Source organism: Cornus florida, unplaced genomic scaffold, assembly GCF_030987335.1.
Source record: "Cornus florida cultivar Cherokee Brave unplaced genomic scaffold, ASM3098733v1 CherokeeBrave_3.0.0_Hap2_Chr04, whole genome shotgun sequence".
Lineage (NCBI taxonomy): Eukaryota > Viridiplantae > Streptophyta > Magnoliopsida > Cornales > Cornaceae > Cornus > Cornus florida.
This window is the reverse complement of record NW_026775574.1, coordinates 97,351,871-97,370,194: the sequence shown is the minus strand read 5'-3', so window position 1 is coordinate 97,370,194 and position 18,324 is coordinate 97,351,871. Positions and strand designations below refer to the sequence as shown.

The following is an 18,324-nucleotide window of genomic DNA, read 5'->3' as shown; positions in this document are numbered from 1 at the left end:
CTCCAAGCATAAATGCTTAGCCATATTAGATTTTCAAGACAATTTCATCTTCCAAATTCTCCTTTAAGAAAAAAAATATACAAATAGCTTCTTAATATCGATGTTGACGCAGTGTAATTTGTACAACTATTCACTCGATATTTCAATATTTGAAATTTTATTTAGAGTCCGACAAATATGATGTGAGTGAGGGCAAGGTATCATATTCGACTCTCTATATCTTACCTTCATGGTTGCCTCCACTAACGAAATTGGCCACGGCCTACAGTGGAGGCTAACAAATTACCATATGCATATAACAAAAACGCGTTTCGTAATCAACCCTACAATGGATGGATAAGAAAATTATATTTCCATTAAAGGTGGGGTTATATTTAGGGAGTATAAATTTTTAAGGCTACACGTGAACATGCATTCTCTTCTTAAAAAGTAGTAACTTGCTCTTTTAAGTTTTGAATATTTAAGTTTGAAATTTTAATCTTCAAAGATATATATAAAAAGTTGTGAAATATGTTATTTGAAAAAAAAAAAAAAAAATGGAATTATTTTAGGACATCCAAAAAAAAAAAAAAATTTGTGCAAGCTTGTTGGAATTTGTGTAGTGTGTGCTTTGAAGAGAGCATGTGTGACAATGAAATGTTACCAAAACATTCACATGAAGTGAATGGTGAGGTCAGCATTTAGCTAGCAGGCCCAGCACTAGTATATATATATATATATATATATATATATATATATATATATATATATATATATATATATATATATATATTTGACAACAGCACTAGTGTGTGTATAAATATATATATATATATATATATATTTTGCAAGGCCCAGAACTTGTACATGCATTACCTGAGAATGAAATTGCATTGTTGGATAAAATTTTGTTTCACAAAAAAAAGAGATACATGTACGTATCTAAATTTGATATGATTCACAAAAGCTCAAGTTAAATTATGCTTCAATAAAAGTTGACTAGTACAAGACACTCGCATATTTTATTTATACATTTATATATATATAGTCACTCAAGGAAGGAAAGAAGAAGATTTTGGAAATCAAGAAAAGTTATACAAGGATTTTTTTTTTTTTTTGAAAGTTAAATTTTAACATTCAATAGAGAAAAGGTACAAGTACAGCCCAGTAGTTAGCCCAATGCTAACTACAAAATAGTATACAAGAACAGCCCAATAGGCCCAGTGGGAGAGATGCAACATTATAGACCAATAAACCAGCCCAACAGCAGTAGTCTGTGAATTTGAATATCAACACAGCAATCCGGTGATCATGGAGATTGATTCCAGCAGTGGTAGGAGAAATTTAGCACCTCAAGTCAGGTGGTTTTGCAGGTGGACGAATCACTGTATCTATAACCATACATGTACTTATAGATACATGTTTGGGGGAGGGTTTTGGCAGCTAGAGAGACGATTGACTTATTGAGGAATAAAGGAGGCGACTAGGAAAAATAAGTGCAGTGAAAGGTTCGTGCGTGGAGGCCGTTGGAATAGGCTGCCCCAGGTAAGCAGCAGCCTGTTGATTCTGGATATGGTTTTCCCCAAACACGACATCTTTTTTGGGACAGAGATAATATTTACGTGTGCTTGTACAACATGCAATTTTCATTTGTCTGAGTTATTGTGTTACTTGTGCGTGTACACTTCTTTCCTCTAATATATCGTTCCATGCATGTAACTGTGCTATATATTCTTTACTCTTTCATATTACTGTATTTAATTCTATATATTCTCAAATATAATTTTTTTTATTTTTCACTAAAAATTCAATGTCTTTAAGACCATGGTCTTCAATTAAGTAATGGAATATATTTATACACACACTTTGTGAAAATTAATTAGATTCTTATACATTTTTGTAGATATTTTTTTTATTTTTCTTAAAGATCTTTTAATTTTTTTTTTTGTAGTGGTAGATATTTATAGATTTTTATTTTATTTTTGAAATTTTATAGACCTTTTAGTAATAAAATAAGTCTAGAGCACTTTTAGGAGTTAAGCATGTGCATAAATGTATTATGTGATATTCTAATCTAATGTTAAAAATATATATATATATATATATATATATAGGTTATCAAGAAAAGATGGGAAAAAGAGAGAAATCTTATTTATTTTAGATAAACATTGTTTATTATTTGAATTATAATTTTTTTATTAATTTGTGATGAATTTATGGTGTCATAGTTATTGAATAACAATATTTAATTAGTTTAATTTTTTATTAATTTGTGATAAATTTATGATGTGATAGTGTCAACTTGCATAAAATGAAATTTTATTTTATTATTTCTAACATTTATTTATTTATTTTATTATTTATTACATTTTTTAAATATCTTTACAAGGTTCTGATACATAAAAATATATCAATAATGCGTGTATATGTAGTCAAATTTTTAGTCGTGAATTTTTAATCCATAGAACGTATTATACACAGTATATATTTGTATTCATATCTTTATATTTTTAACTAAATTTTATAAGATATTTTTAAAAAAGAAAATCTAATTAGACTCGTACTTTCCCAATTAGTCTTTTTCCTGTGCCATATTTTACTAATTATTGTTGTCTTAGTTCAATGATTTATATAATTTTTACCGGCTATGGAGCTCCTCATATTATTTAACATTTTCAGGTAGAGTTGCTTCGAAGTTTTGCTGTCCGAATGCAGAAATTTTCTCTCTTTTTTTGTTCAAGTCATCTTTGGTGCTTAGTATATTTACGTTAAAGCTTTTAGATGCGACTTAAAAAATAGGGGTTGCGAACTTCTCAGCTCCTGTACTGCATTTACGAATCATGAAGAACTCTTAAATTTCGGTTTGTGTTCAAGGTTTCATTAATTTAGGTTTGGGTTAGTTTCATATATTACTAGATTTTGCCTATTAATTGCAGTATGATCTTAGAAGCATGCGACAAGAAATTTGGGCCGTTACAAAGTCCACTTGTTTATTAAAAGATGCATGTAACTAGGAGAAAGTATAGAATATTCTGAGAGTATCATACACGTACAATCATGTTTTTTTTTTAAAAATAATTATGCTTATCATGGCAAATTGAGAATTTTCATGAATGGTCTCGTTAGACGGGTAAGACATGTAAATACCCGGGAGACTGGACTGTTCTATACTCTCTCCTAAACCAGGTGATTAGAAAACACTTGCTACTCCAAGTAGTGAAGCAGCAATCTGTGAATTTCGGCATTAGATTTCAAAAGAATTTCAACCATCTGTGATATGGCATGAATATGGTTCGTTTTAAAGAGTTGACATGGTAAAAAATGTTTCCTAACAGATTCAAAATCATTTTCTCAATCATTTGGGAAGTTTCTGATAGTTTGGGAGTACATTTTCAAGACCTGTTGGGAATGCTCTTCTTTAGTTGCTGTTTGTTTTGGTGTTCCTTTGCCTTCTTTCGTTTTTTGAGTTTGCAGTTGTTGGGAAATGATTTTTCCATTCCTTGCAGTTCTGTTTGGAGGTGATCCTCCTTTTGGTTGTATCTGTGTTCTTGGTTTAATGAAGTTCATTTAGGGGGGGGAGGGGGAAATCATTTTCTCAATCATTGTCTAATTCCTGAATTCAAATCATCTGCACATTTGGCTTTGATAACCAAAAGGCCGGTTCAAACTTGGAATTCTCAGGACAATATGGGTAATGCCAGTGGTTGTAGTAGGCCAACAAACCTCTGTGATTGAAGAACAGAGAGGAACTAGTCATAGATATGGTGAAAAGCTGTTGTTTTTGCCGGTTAGGACCTTAAAATCGTGATTAGTGATAGGTAGTGTGGAGCCTGATAGATAGCAAATTTTTTGGAGGCTATTTTGATAATTTTCACACTTAATATGTTACCCTACTACAAAGGTATTTATTCATTCCGAATACTCTATATTCGCTGATATTTTGAACCCTTGAACATAGTCCTAATTTTGGGTAAACTAAGTAAAAATCTGTATGTTCTTGTTGTGTATGTGTGTTTGTTCTCTTTGTTGTGTGTGCGTGTTTGGTAATTTTAGCACTTAATATGTTGTCGTAGTGTAAGGGTATTTATTCATTCGGAATATTCTGTATCTGCAGATGTTTTGATCCTTTGAACGTAGTTCTAATTTTGGATAAATTAAGTAAAAAACTGTATGTTTTTGTTGTTGTGTGCACCTGTTTGATCTCTTTTTTGTGTTTCCTATTCAATTTCGGAACAGTTAGTAGAGTCTGATGTTATTGAGTCCACCTATAGGTCTACTGGCAAAACTGGTTCTCGGTCCTCCCCTGGATACTGTCTCCTTCAGTGCATGAATCTGAACTGAATTGGCTTGAATCATTATCCTTTAGACCCCAAGCTTAGGTGACTTTTTTTATCTTCAAATGTGCTCTCTTTGTATTACATGTTTATTTTTATTTTATTTTTTTTCAGATTTTGTGGTTGTGGGTTGACCAGGTTTTGATTTTTGTATGGTTGGAATAGAAAAGTCTTCTACTCCAATTAGCTTTCCTAGCAATACCCTTAAACTATGTTTACTATGTCTGTCCTGCTTATCAGCACTTCAATGACTGTAAATGAAGCTGCAATCCATGCCTTTCTGCATTTGGTTTTCAAATGAATTTCATCCATCTTTGACATGGCATGAATACGGTTTCCGACAGATATAAATCGTCTTCTCAATCGGATTTTATATAAACAGGAATGAGAGGAATCCACCAAAGAAGATCCTTCACCTTCTTTCATTTTTTTTTTTTTTTTTTTTTTTTTGGGAAAGAAAATGAACACTTCAAAGTTTAATGCTACCAATCACAATATGAAACTTTTAACAAATGAATTGATACTAATTCACAATATTCAAAATGTTGGAAATTTGAAAATCATTAAAGTTGAATTTCAAAAGGGCCTTGAGTACAATGTAGAAGTATGGTTGGAAAGTCTCCAAAGTCAAGGAAACAAATCGCTAGTTTTATCAAAATGTCTCCAAAGTCAAGAAAGGCTTCTAAAAGTCATCTCAAATTAAGGAACCACACAAATTGAAAGGTAGATTTCGAGGGACATTGTGACCCTAATTTCTACCATCAATCACAAAAACAAATTACTAGATAATTAAATAAACCCTAAATCAGTAACACAATGTCCCCACAAAATCACACCCCATTAAGTATGTATGACACAAGAATACAAAGATAAAGATTCCTTTGTAATCACAATTGATCTAGATTATCAATTTATAATTATAATTTAGCAGACCACCTCAACTGACTATAATTAATTAGACAAATAGTACTTTACATTTGAAAACCTCTTCCCACCCTTCCAAAGTTCTTGAAAGAGGAGGAGAAGAATTAGTACTCATTAAGGATTAAACTAAACAGTCACTCTAAGAAGAGGGGTCAATGAAACAAAACATATTGAGACCCACCATATCACATTCTAACCACCATATCTCAATACCTCATATAGATACAGCATGGTTCACTATCATATTTCCGTACTTACAGATTCCATGAGCAAAATATTTTGGATGGCAATAATGCCCTTGATCGTGCATATAATTACGATCGAGGGTGGAGGGCATCGAACGGCCTGTGAGCGATCGGGGTGGTGGCCCACGGGTTGATGGGAATGGGCCGATGGTGGATCGGACCAGACGGGTGGGGTCGAGGGTTGACAGGTGTCGCGGCTGAGGCGGACGATGATGGTGGGACCCCGACACGCTCACATGAAGGGCACATGGTGAGGGTGGTGGGAGGGGTCATTTGCATGTAGAACTGTGGGGAGAGTTTGAGTGCCCTAAGCTCTTGCACTTCCTTCTGTAGCCTTCTGTTCTCCTCCGTCAGATTCTCACAGCATCTCTTCAAGAACTCACAGTCAACCTCAGTTTGTTTCAACTTGGTCCTGTAAATATCATTTGCGCCACACGTCAATTATACTATAAAACCCAAAAGGGTATAAGAATGATTCACACCAAAAATGGCACCAAACTTTAGGTATTGTTTGGTTTGTTTAATTATAGTTATTTTAAAACAGCAAAGCTTTTTATTAAGTGTCTTTGCATTGCTCTACCAATAAACTGCTTTTCTATCGGATGGCCTAGAAAGTGCTTCTTGTTAGACCGTGTGGTAATGTTTGGAGGAATCAGTATTGTGTCTGTATTTTCTTAGTCATTTTTTTATTATATGCATTTAAATAGTTAACGTAACAATATTTTAAATTGATAATGTAATAATTGGGATGGATTCTCTTCAGGAAAATTTGTCTCCAAATATGTACAAGTATTTAATCCTACGATTGTTAAGGCGCCACATCAACAATCTAATTAACTAATGAATATGTTTAGTTATCTTGCTACAATCTTCTCTCACTCAAAAACCAGTCAATCTTTTTTCTGTAGGATAAAATACAGATAAATTTTCTTAAAGAGGATTCATTCCCGTAATAATTACATATATGTGTTAAATTTTATATCCAATTATGCTGCAACATTAAAATGAGTGTTACATCTTTGATAGAGATGCGTTACATAAATTTGATAGAGATGCGTTACATAAATATTATCTTGTAATGTAAATGTAAGAGTGTGTTGTATTCACTGTTGATATACAAATACACTAGAATAAACATGAGTTTTTCTATTAAAAACCCTTCATAGTTTCTCAAATTGCAATGCCAAATATTCACTAAAAATGATTATAAAAAGCTTTTTCTACTTCTTAGAAATTCACAAATAACAATCAAAATTTTTTGCAATAAATTAAATTAAATTCAAAAAAGCCCTTGAATCATAAGTAAAATATCTAACCTAGCCCTCCTGTTCTGAAACCACACCTCCACCTGACGAGGTCTGAGCCCGAGACGTTTAGCCAAAGCCATCTTTTGCTTCTGCAAAACCAACCAAAAGAAAAACCACAACTCGTCAGCAAAATGACCAAAACACCCCTCACACGGTCACCCCACCATTTTCTTTATCTACTGTTTCTATAATACTCACGGGATTGAGTGTGTTGTGTTCTTTGAAGCTCTCTTCGAGAATCGCCGACTGGTCTTTGGAGAGCCGGAGCTTCTTCCGGCCCATGTCGCCGTCTTCTTCATCGCTGATTCCTCGAGAGCACGATCTCTCGAGCTCGTGTTCGTCTCCGTTGGCCTCTCTCTCGCTCCTCTTCCCACTCACGCTCGAGATCGTGCTGTTCGGAGACGAAACGCCGGCCTCGTCTTCGCAGTCCACCGTCGACGGCGATCGATTCACGTCGATTCCTTTCAGGAACGACCTCGTCTCCACTCTACATGTCTCCGAGTTTCGATCTGCATAAAAAACGAACAGATTTAGTTTAATCGCATCATGGAGCTTCGTATTGATCTTAAATGAAACTATGAATGATCAAGTCCCAGATCTGATCAATAAGGAATGAAATTGTAGATTCTCTTGGAGATTTTAGAAAATGAAAGTGTTTTTAATTACTCAGAAGATAAAGTTTAGTAGTACGTGTTATAGATAGAAACAGAGAAAAAACAGAAGCTTAAATCCGCCATTAACAAGGCTTAATTTGAGAAATTATACATATAAATATATACTCCTATATATATATATATATATATATGATTTTTTTATAGAAAGAGAGAGGTTTTGACCATCTTCGAATCTGAACAATAGCTAAGAAAAAGCTCAAATCCGCCATTAATGAAGTTTGGTTTGAGCAATTATACATATAAATATATATATATATATAGGATTTTTTTATATATAGATAAAGAAAAGAGATTTTGAGCATCTTCGAATCTGAACAATTGTCAGAAAATAAGAAAAGAAGTAATCGAAAAGGTTTTGAAAGAGAGAAAAAAAAAAAAAAAAAAAGGGAAAAAATAGAAAGAACACTTCTTTCTGAAAGAGAAAATGATCTGAAGCTAAAACAGATCTGAAAGTTCACAGAAACAAAGCAAAAGACAAGAACTTGCAGATCAAAAAGCTCACCGGAGGAAGGGAACGTCTCGTTCCAGGAGCTCTTCTGAAGAGTACCGAAAGGCGAAGGAGAAGAAGATGAAACCAGAGAAGGCATCAGATTCAGTTGCAGTGAACTCCGATTCTCCGGAAAGCTCAAGCTCAGATTCAAACCCAAGTCCTCTTTCCCAACCATCGTGTTCTCAAACGCTTCCTTGTGTTTGTTCTTATGCGTAACTGAAATATATATATATATATATATATAGTTGAGGAAGCACACGGGTGCTGGGAATAGGGATGTGGTTTTTAGAGAGAGAAAGTGAGGAGAAGAGTAGAGAGAGAAAGTGTTTGAAGGTTTGAGTTTATGAGGGGATGCTGAACGAGGGGAGTGTTATATAAAAGAAGAGAATGGGTGGGGGGTTGGGGAGGAGGATGGTGCAGTTCAATCATGACATGTTATGTCAGAGGTACCAATTATCTCAATCATGGCTTTTGCCACCTTCAAATGTTATTTTTTTTATTTATATATATTTTTAGTCCTTTTAGCAAAGTTTCATAAATGTGTAGACTATAGACTTTAGACTGCATTTAAAACATTATGATATTTTGTCTATATTTAAAATAGAAATTAGTGTATTTAGTTATAACTTATAACCATATAAATGTATTTTTTCTTATACAAATGTCAAATAGGAGGGAGGAAAATTTTATTAAATGAAATCCGGGTCAACCATCCATAGTTTCATAGTTTGTTTATAAATTTTGAATATATATATATATATATAATAAGCAAAAAATTTATCAGTTTTAATAAAAATGTTGGTTAAATTATAGTTCATGTATATGGGATCGAAACATGTATTATAAGAAGAAAATTAAATAAATCATATTTTCAAAATTTATCAATTTTAATAAAATGTTCTTTGAATTATAATTAGTGTATTGTGGAATCCAAACACGTATTATAAGAAGAAAAAAATTAAAAAATTAAAAAATAAATCATATTTAACTGTCATTAAATTTTGTGTAAACTTGTAAATAAGATATTATTACTCTATGTATGTGTGTGTGTATATATATATATATATAGTTTTATTATATAAAAAAACTTCAATTTGAGAGAGTTTTTTTTTTTTTTTCAGATTCTACAAATTCTTAAAAGTGTATTTTGAAATGACTGAATCTATTTAGGACTTGTGTTTCTAACTGAAAATTTAAATGTAAGTGTGGGCATTTTGATAATTGTGTAGGGATTATGATTGGTTGATGTAGAAATATTGCCATTAAAGAAAAAAGTTAAGAAAAATTGAATTTCTTAATTTGAGATATGGAATAAAATAAAGATGACAAAGTGCTAAAAGTGACATCAACGTCCAAAAAAAGTAGAGGTGTGCTCAAGGATCAAAAGTTATTTTAAAAATAAAAAAGTTTCCTAACAATGATAAAATAAAAAGTAAAAAGTAAAAAGAAGAAAAAGTTATTAAAGCCTATCTGGAATACAGAAATATATTTAAAATTGAACAATAAAAAAATATGAAGTTGCAATATGAGTGTAACTAATTGTAAGATAAATTAATTTTGATGTGATGACAGAAATATGTTTCTTTTATTAAAATATATTTTATCTCTTACTCACATATAATGAAGTAATTATAAATAATTTATTATTAAAACAAAAAATATATATATAATAGAACACATGACTTGTAATTCAAAAGATTAAAAAATAATAATACTCCCAATCATATCACGTGATGATATTATTTATCTATTACATTTGAATTTATTTGATTAAAAAAAAATAGTGGAAAATCTAAAAACTTGTCCATTAACAAAAATAAATAAATAAAATTGAATACTAGATGACAAATTATAAGTAAAATTCTCGAATATCTTCCTTTTATTTTACCTTAGAAACCAATCACGAGTATATTTTTACTAAGGTGTTGACACATTCTTTATGTGGGCCCATCACACAACTGAACAGGTGGGCACAGGTTGATCTTTAAAAAAATCCTAACTGGACGGCCAAGATTGATCAATTATGTAAGTGGGGTCCACCATTCCCTCGCAATTTCTCGAGTAAAAGGCCAAGCCAGTTGAGCATGGACAACCATCAAATCATGAGCCGACGGTCATGATTGGAAGAGACAGATAAACTTTATTGAACCATCACAACTGGGCCCCACTTACTTATCCTAGCGACCACCACGTGGGCGCTTCGACAAAACAGTCGCTTTCTCAGACTTTTCTGTTGAAACACTTTTCTCAATGTAATTCCCCGAATTCGTCTCTTACCGCGTTTCCTTTACGCTCGAAAAATTTATACGGGACATATGGCGCGTTTTATTGACCGGAAATGGATGAGCGTGGGGAAAGCTGTGCTGGCCAATAATTGTGGTTATAAATGGAAGGTTGGCAAGGAAGTGAGCCAAGTTCATTAAACGGTTAAGTCAGCAATCGAAGGAGTGAGTGGCTGGCTTGTTGCGTAAGGGTCGGCTTTCGCAGCTAAATATTATGATGCGCGATTTGGGATGGTAACGGGATGCAATTGCGGGCTAATTTGCTAAATCCTACTCAATTTTCATTAAAAAAATCTATTAAACCAATTATGTTCTTACATTTGAACAAGTTTGTAATTGGTATATTATTCTCATTGCTATTCCGATAGAAAAGTACTAATTTTGATCCGCATACTCCGTTTGCAGGGTGGGACGGGGGTTATATTACTTTTATTATGTAATAAAAAAACTAACCCAATATACCCAAATTAAGTTGATAAATAAGATGGCTCAACATTTATAATGAATATTGATATATTAATGAACACTTCTAGTAAAGTAACAAGGGTCGTAAATATATTAAATGTATATTTTATATATAAAAAAAAAAATTTAAAGGTATATAAATAATCAAGGCGGGTTGGAATGGGTTCATCACTAAATTCGCTCCCACCCCAAACCTGCTTCGAGTTTTTAACTATTTTATCATATTCGCCCCAAATCCATTTAGAGAGCAACCAAATCCACCCTATTGGAGGTTGACGGGACGAAAATTCGCCTAGTGAGTGAACAGTGGTAGCTCAAGCTTTAGACGAATTAGGCAGCCGGCTAAGACCCTACTAATAAAAAGGTCCCAAAATATTATAGTTGTCTTGTATATGATATATTATAATTGTTTTCGTATTGAACATTAATTCTAAAAAATTTATCACCTAAAATAACTCTTCTTTTTTTGTTTTTTTCTCTCCTTATCATCATTCACGCCCTTTTTTTTTTTTTTTTTTTACACCAGCACTATATATACTTAATAGTTTTTCGATAAGTTGCACCACAATAAATATTTACCCGTTATATAGGAAAGTGAATAAACTTTCCATATTCTCTTTTTCTAAATTTTTATTTTATTTATTTATTTAGTTATTTATTCTTATTCCTATTCCTAATCTCACTTTGATTCTAATTTCTCTCAACTCTCAGCAAACTCAACAAGTTACTTACAAGTTACAAGCCATCTCCCGTATCAGTCCTCTCTCATTACAACTTTATATTTCTCTTTTTCTCGACTCAATATTCATTAGTCTCAGATCTCAATTTGAACTCTTTTATTTTATCATGCAGTAGTATTAAATTGAGACTTTCTAAATTAGGTTATATTATTCTTTTTTTATTTTTACCCATATTTTATAATTTGTCTGCTAGAAAGTATGAATCCGGATTTTTTTTAAAAAAAGATAAACTAATTCAATCTCAAAAGTGAGCTATTGATAAATTTGTTACAACTAATAATCAAAACCTAACAAAAAATTTAGGTAAAAGTTCAGCAAATAAATAATCAAATCATCTAAAAAAATTAGAACATTATATAATATTGAAAGAAAAATACTAGTGACTTGATTCACAATTACAATCAAGAATAACAACAAAAAAAAAAAAAATTGAAATAAAGTGAAACAAGTAATCGAAAATCATATTCTAAGACTATTCCCACAAATATATATAATCCTGAACAATGGGAAAATATTGATACAAAAGTAAGAAATTTATTAGTAGAAAATGGTCTAATTAGATTTAACCACACTTGAATATAAGAATTTAATTAGTAAGTTTGCATCTCAAAAGTAAGAAGGATGATTTTTAATTAATTATTATTAATAATTAATATATTGCATATTAGGATATGAAAATGCCACTTTTTATTTTTCACCTAAGGCCCTGAGTTACATCGAGCCGCCCCTGTGAGGGGAAATTACCATCCCAACTCCGGATTCAGTGGTGTGGTACCATCACAAGTGTGAGTGTTCGTGACCTTCCTGAAATTCAAATTTAAATGCCATGGTTCAAGAAATAATGAAATATTATATTTTATTGAATAAATTTAGAGTACATTTGCTTAAATGAAAACAGTAAAAATAATAATAATAATAATAATAATGAAATGAAATGAAATGAAAAGATTTAACTTTTTGTGATTTTGGATATTGGATGAAAAGACTTAGGGGAAAAAAATAGATATTGGATGCAAAGAAAAATCTTTAGAAAACTAGAAATCCCTTAAAAAAAACATTTTTAGCATAAAATACAAGAAACTTCTCGCTTTTCATGTAAAAGTTGTAGCTTTATATTTTAAGTTCCTATTAGACTTATTTTTCTATCAATTGTTTATCTTCTCATTTTTTCTAATATTTAAAATGATAAGGGCAGTTATGGTGTGTACAAAAATTTTTGAGAACTTTCAATTTCATGCAATTCTCAAAACTTTCTTGAAAATTTTTTATGGTAAATAAACACATGTTGGAAAGTTGATTTATTTTCTTTCACTTCACTACTTCTTTTTTTAAACTCACTTTCCACTGTTAATTTCTATATAATCAAATAGACTAGTAGGAATCAAGAGGTGTAATTGTAGGTTTAATGTTCTTTAATGTTTTTAAATTGACAATGCTACATTTTAAAATCTACAATGCAAATTTATATAGTTAAACATCTTTAAATCAATAATACAACAATTACGTAAAAATATTGAATTTTGATTTAATAGCATTACAGAATTACAATGAGTTTGGAAAAGGTACATTATAACTATATCTGATGGTTCACAAACTTCATATCACTTGTATTATTGTGCATACATGTGATGATTGTGGACCCTCAATTTAGTAAGATCTTGAAACACCAGTAATTAATTGGTTAAATTTAAAGTTACATAATTTTTCTTAGCGAGTGTTGCTCTCACGTTATATAAACAATCTTAATTTTGTTTCCGTAACTTAATTTTACTGATTTCACATGAGAATTGCAAGTATCTTGTTCCATTCGGTATCCACCCCACCCCGCTTTGTCTATTAGGTTAAGCCGAGCCAAGCTAAGCTAGATTGAATGATTGGGTGGATGGGACATGAGAGAGAGAAGTGGGATGGGGAAAGGGCGGAGATACAAGTGGGGCCAAGAGAAGACAGGGGAGGGTGCAGTTCACGTGGGCGAAAATGAGGGAAGCGTGGAAGCGAAACCCCTCCTACCCCTAATTCACGTGGACCAACATGTCTTGCTGGTACAGATAACTACGAATATTCAATAATAAAACAATATTTACAAAAATCAAAAGCTTCCAAGGCTGTTACATTCGTGGGACCCAAATACCACGTGCATGTCATGTTGTCCCTTCGTGGCCCGACACGCTCTCTCCCTGCAATCATTTGAACTTCCCTCCTCAATCACTCCTCTTTTGACCTACAGATTTCTCTCAGCCCCATACTAACCACGCGAATGAGATCGCGTGTACTACACTGTTCAATGTGATTCGGGTTGATATTTGGCCAACGGGTTTGATACCTGCGTGCTAATAACCTCTTTTCTTACGATAACGGACTATATATCTGTACTTGCATCACAATCTCTGTATCTAGGTTTTTATGCAACTAGTCGTGTGGTCCATATTCAATTAAAAATTTACATTTAGATCCCAGATTTGAAAAGTTTGGTAATTGTTTTATTTTTGGTTTTGTTTTTTGAACAATGTTTTTGTAGTAGACAATTTATATTCATCATATATGTAACGCAATGTTAAATTGATAAATATTTTTATATTTAATTAAAAATAAATAAATAATTTAATAGATATCCGGGTTAAACTTAAATGGATCTGAATCATATTCTAATTCTCTCTCCTCTCCTTCTTTTTCACACTTCTATTTTGTAAAAGTCGTAATCTCATCCGTTCTGCCCCTCTCCCCTTCTTTCTCGCGCTCATAATTTTACAAAGAGAAACTGGTATTTTATTATTGGCAGGAATCTATGGCACCTTTAGGTAACCTTTCAAAAAATTCACAAGGCCAGAAAGGAACTGAAAATTGGGGACGTTGAATTCAAGAGTGTCCAGAACAATGTCGAATGCAATGTTTTGCAGCTGGATTTATTTACGAAAGCTGATCACCTGCAGGGTCATCATTCTCTGGAACATTGGTATTTGAAGCTAATTTTTATTTTTTTCATTGGTATGTGATTTTGATCTCAAATGGCATATAAGCATGAGATGTTTTTCTTTGGATCAGGTTTTTTTTTTTCACATGATAGAAGCGTGAGAAAGAGGGAGAGGAGAGAGAATTAAAATTTGATTCAAATTCATTTGGGTTTAACCCAGATAGTTATCAATTTATTTATTTATTATTTTAAATATAAAAACACTTATTAGTTTAACATTGCACCACATACATAGTGAGTATAAGCTTCATATTCACCGGTGAGTAGACAAGTATTGTCCTTATTATAACCCAAAACAAAAAGTGTTTTGTTATACAATGTTTTGAAAAATAATTTGAAGAATGATTGGTAAAGTTTTTTTAAAAAATATAATGGTTAGTTTAAAAATGTCATTTAAGAATTTTTTTTTTTTTTTTTTTTTTTTTTTTTTAAATTTATTGTTCATTGGTATAATACCAAACATTAAAGTGTGTAAACATATAAAAACATCAAATTGATTTTTCAAATTTTCAAATTTTTGTTATTGTGCAAAACAAAATAGTTCTTATCAAACGCGTTTTTTTCACTATTCACGATTACAGTACTCGACCAAAATAAAAACACCAAAAACAAAACACATACCAAATAAACCGTTACATTATATAAAAGTTAAAATTTTGTTTGAAAAATCATAAAGGTTAAATGTAAGCAATTTCATCTTTTATAAAATTCACGGGTTTAATCAGGGCTGTAAATGAGTCGAATCGAGCTGAGTAATGGTGTGCTCGAGCTTGGCTCGATCAGATAATAGGCTGCTCCAGCTCAGCTCGAGCTCGAGTCGAGCCTAAAAAATTTAGTTCGAGTTCGGCTCGGGCCATGTTTGACGAGCTTCAAGCCGGAGCTCGATAACTCGTGGGTGATAACTCTCAGTGCCAGAAATTGGTACAAAGATGATGATCGACTAGGAATCGCCTTAGTCACCAAAAAAGACAGAGACGGCGAGAGAGGGAGCAGACGGCGGGAAATAGAAAGGCCGAAAAAGAGAGGGCCGATAGTAGCACCGGTAGAGGTTGGTATGTTTGTATGTATATACATATATGTGTATATATATGGAAAGAGAGAAGAGGAGGGTTGAGTGGTGATATATGAAGGCGGTGAAGCCACCGGTAGTAGATGGAAGGGATGCCAGAGGTAGAAGAGAGGGTAGATGAGTGAGTGAGATCCCGGCGACCGTTCTTCATTAATGTTTGGGGATTAGGTCAGGTTTAGCTTTTCACCTTCAAGGTTCTTGGATCTAATAGATGGACTCCTTCTCCTTGCGTGAGGATCTGTAGCAGACATAGATAGCAGGTGGTCAATGATGAGAGAGAGATAACAGATTGATGAGAGAGAGAACAGATTAAGATGGAGGCGATGCAGGCGAAAATTCTATCAACCCTAAACAAAAAAAAGGTTTGTATACAAAGACAAAAAAGGTGTATTTGCATAATAACCACAAACTCTATATACAATTACAATATAACCCCAACATAAATATATATCTACATATAAATATGTTACATACAATTACAATCTGACCCCAACTTTAGTATATATTATAATTGGGTATATATATATATATATATATATATAGTATGTTCGTGAACGCATTATCGAGCCTAGTTCGTGAATGGTTTATGAACAAACAAGTCGAGTATACTGATGTTCAGACTCTGCTCATTTATAAATCGAGCCTCATAATTCGGCTCAAGCTTGATTCACTTGTTAATGAACCGAGCTCGAGCCGAGTAATTAACAAGCCGAGTCTGAACAGTTCGCAAATGGCTCGGCTCGTTTGCAGCCTTAGGTTTAATGCATAATCTTAATGAGAGACCCGTGTATGAAATCCGATTTTAAAAGATTTTTTTGCGAAATCATTCTTCAATCTTTTTTGGGGAAACTGAATGATTGATCAAAATCTTCTTTTGATTATGTAGAGGTTTGGAATCATTATCATCCATTGACAAAAAGAGAGACGGTGGTTCCATCAACAACGTATTTATTTTGAGATGGTCAATACTGTAATTTAGACTCTTAAAACAATTAAGAGATATGATACAATGCATTTTTAAATACGAAAAATGCCCTTCTTCGACTGAATTTTTTATTATTTTTTAACTGAATTTTTACATGAACTTAATTTTGTTTACTATTTTTTACTATTTAAATACATAAAATGCCATTTTTTAATTGAATATGTTTAATAAAGGTCATAATAGTCACTTTACATTGACTGAATTTTTTACTTTTTTTATTTTAATTGTAGAAAGGGCATTCTAATATTTTTATTACTTCATTAACGACGAATGAAGCGAGGTCTTGTTTGCCCTTAAAATAAATGTTATGCATATTACATACCAGAAGATTGTTAAACGCTAGTGACCCTTTAATGGATCGATATGATTTGTCAAACTATCCAAGGCAATCCTCTCCTGAATCTATTACTGTAAGATTGTATATGCTTTCATTGATTTTACTCTTTAAATTATGAAAAATTATTAGATGGTTCTTGATAATTAAATATTTGGTGAACTCATTAAATAAAAATAAGAGTTGAGTTTTTTTTTTTAATAATATATTAATCCTCTTATATAATATTTTTTTAATTAAAAAGTATAGATTAAATTAATGCACCAAGTATAGATGTTCTATTACTGGATTTTATTGTGACTCGTATCTTGTGATTTGTTTTAAAATGGTAATTAAAGCACATCTAAATACATGTTGACTACATTTCTTTTGGACATGGATTCATTCATGCAACATTTAAACATAAATCTTTTGGACATGGATTTATTCATGCAACACTTCAACCTACCTAACATATTTAGGTTCCAAATCATGATTTGTCTACGTTTTCCCTTTTGTTTCACCAAATTTTACACTTACTACATTTGTTGTATGACACGTCTTACTTATTATTATTATTATTATTTTGGTTAAAAAGGTAAGCTTGTATAAATAATTAAAAAAGGAATGTACAAACAAACCCCGAAGGGGGGAAAACAAAAAGGAACAACAACTCCAGGAACAACTCCAGGAAAAGCATCTCCTTTTGCAAATACAAAGGAAAACAAAAGCATACCATCAAAGACAATATCAGCCAAAATATAAGGCACCCTCTCTAGCCTTCAACCATGGTAGCATTAACCATGAACAATCATCACCATTGCTTAGGGTAAGGGCCAGAGATGCCCATTAGATGTGGAGCAGCCCTGCTGGAAGAATGTCTGTAACTGTGAGGGAGAAGACATTAGCTTCAATTCTGAACTATTCCTGAGTTTGAGTGATGCAAGTCTGCTTCTTACACACGTCTTAATCTGGGTAATGATGTTGTGGGCAGTGGAGGATTGATTCCTGAAAGCTCTGGCATTCGCTCCATCCAAATGAAGTAGACTGCAGCAGCCCAAAGAAGCTTTTGAAGCAAGAATTGTGTTGAAACCCAGTGTATTGAGCACCAAAGCAGTAAGTCAACCTAACTTTTTGGCAAAATGTAAAATCCAGCAGTATCTTAGATAAACTTCCAAATGTGTGAAGTGTAGTCACATTTGAAGAAGAGGTGATCAATGAATTCCCATGCTGTATGACAGAGATAACATCTGTTTGTGTAGTGCTTGCTAAGCATTGGTTTTGCATCAAGTGTATATAATCTCCCTCTAGCAGCTAGCCAAAGGATAAGGCTGTGTTTGGGTATGTGGTATTTAAACCACACCACTTTACACCAAGGAAAGATTGGGGATGCGGGGTTGAAGTAAGCAAGGGTATATGCCATTGTAAAGACCTTAGTAGAGCTTGGTAACCATTCAATGCAATCTGGATCAGCAGAGGGCTGGGGTAATTCATGTAACTGTGAAATGAAGCTTCTTTATTGGAAAAAATTGTGCAACTGAATTGA

General features: G+C 32.5%; 1 protein-coding gene across 1 annotated transcript; it reads right to left on the bottom strand.

Moving 5' to 3' along the window:
• Positions 1 to 5,175: 5,175 nt before the first annotated feature.
• LOC132304100 (homeobox-leucine zipper protein HAT4-like) lies at positions 5,176 to 8,349 on the bottom strand. The gene is made up of 4 exons (XM_059801624.1): positions 7,966 to 8,349; positions 6,988 to 7,298; positions 6,799 to 6,878; positions 5,176 to 5,894 (listed from the first exon to the last, which is right to left on the bottom strand). Exons 1-4 carry the CDS (start codon positions 8,126 to 8,128, stop codon positions 5,552 to 5,554), a joined length of 897 nt encoding a protein of 298 aa, XP_059657607.1. The 5' UTR covers positions 8,129 to 8,349; the 3' UTR covers positions 5,176 to 5,551.
• Between the last annotated feature and the right edge of the window lie 9,975 nt (positions 8,350 to 18,324).

Coding starts and splice junctions, on each gene's coding strand:
- LOC132304100 (XM_059801624.1), bottom strand. CDS start 8,128: ATGGTTGGGAAAGAGGACTTGGGTTTGAATCTGAGCTTGAGCTTTCCG. Junction 6,879..6,987: donor AACACAACACACTCAATCCC/GTGAGTATTATA, acceptor TTGGTTTTGCAG/AAGCAAAAGATGGCTTTGGC. Junction 5,895..6,798: donor TTTCAGAACAGGAGGGCTAG/GTTAGATATTTT, acceptor TGATATTTACAG/GACCAAGTTGAAACAAACTG.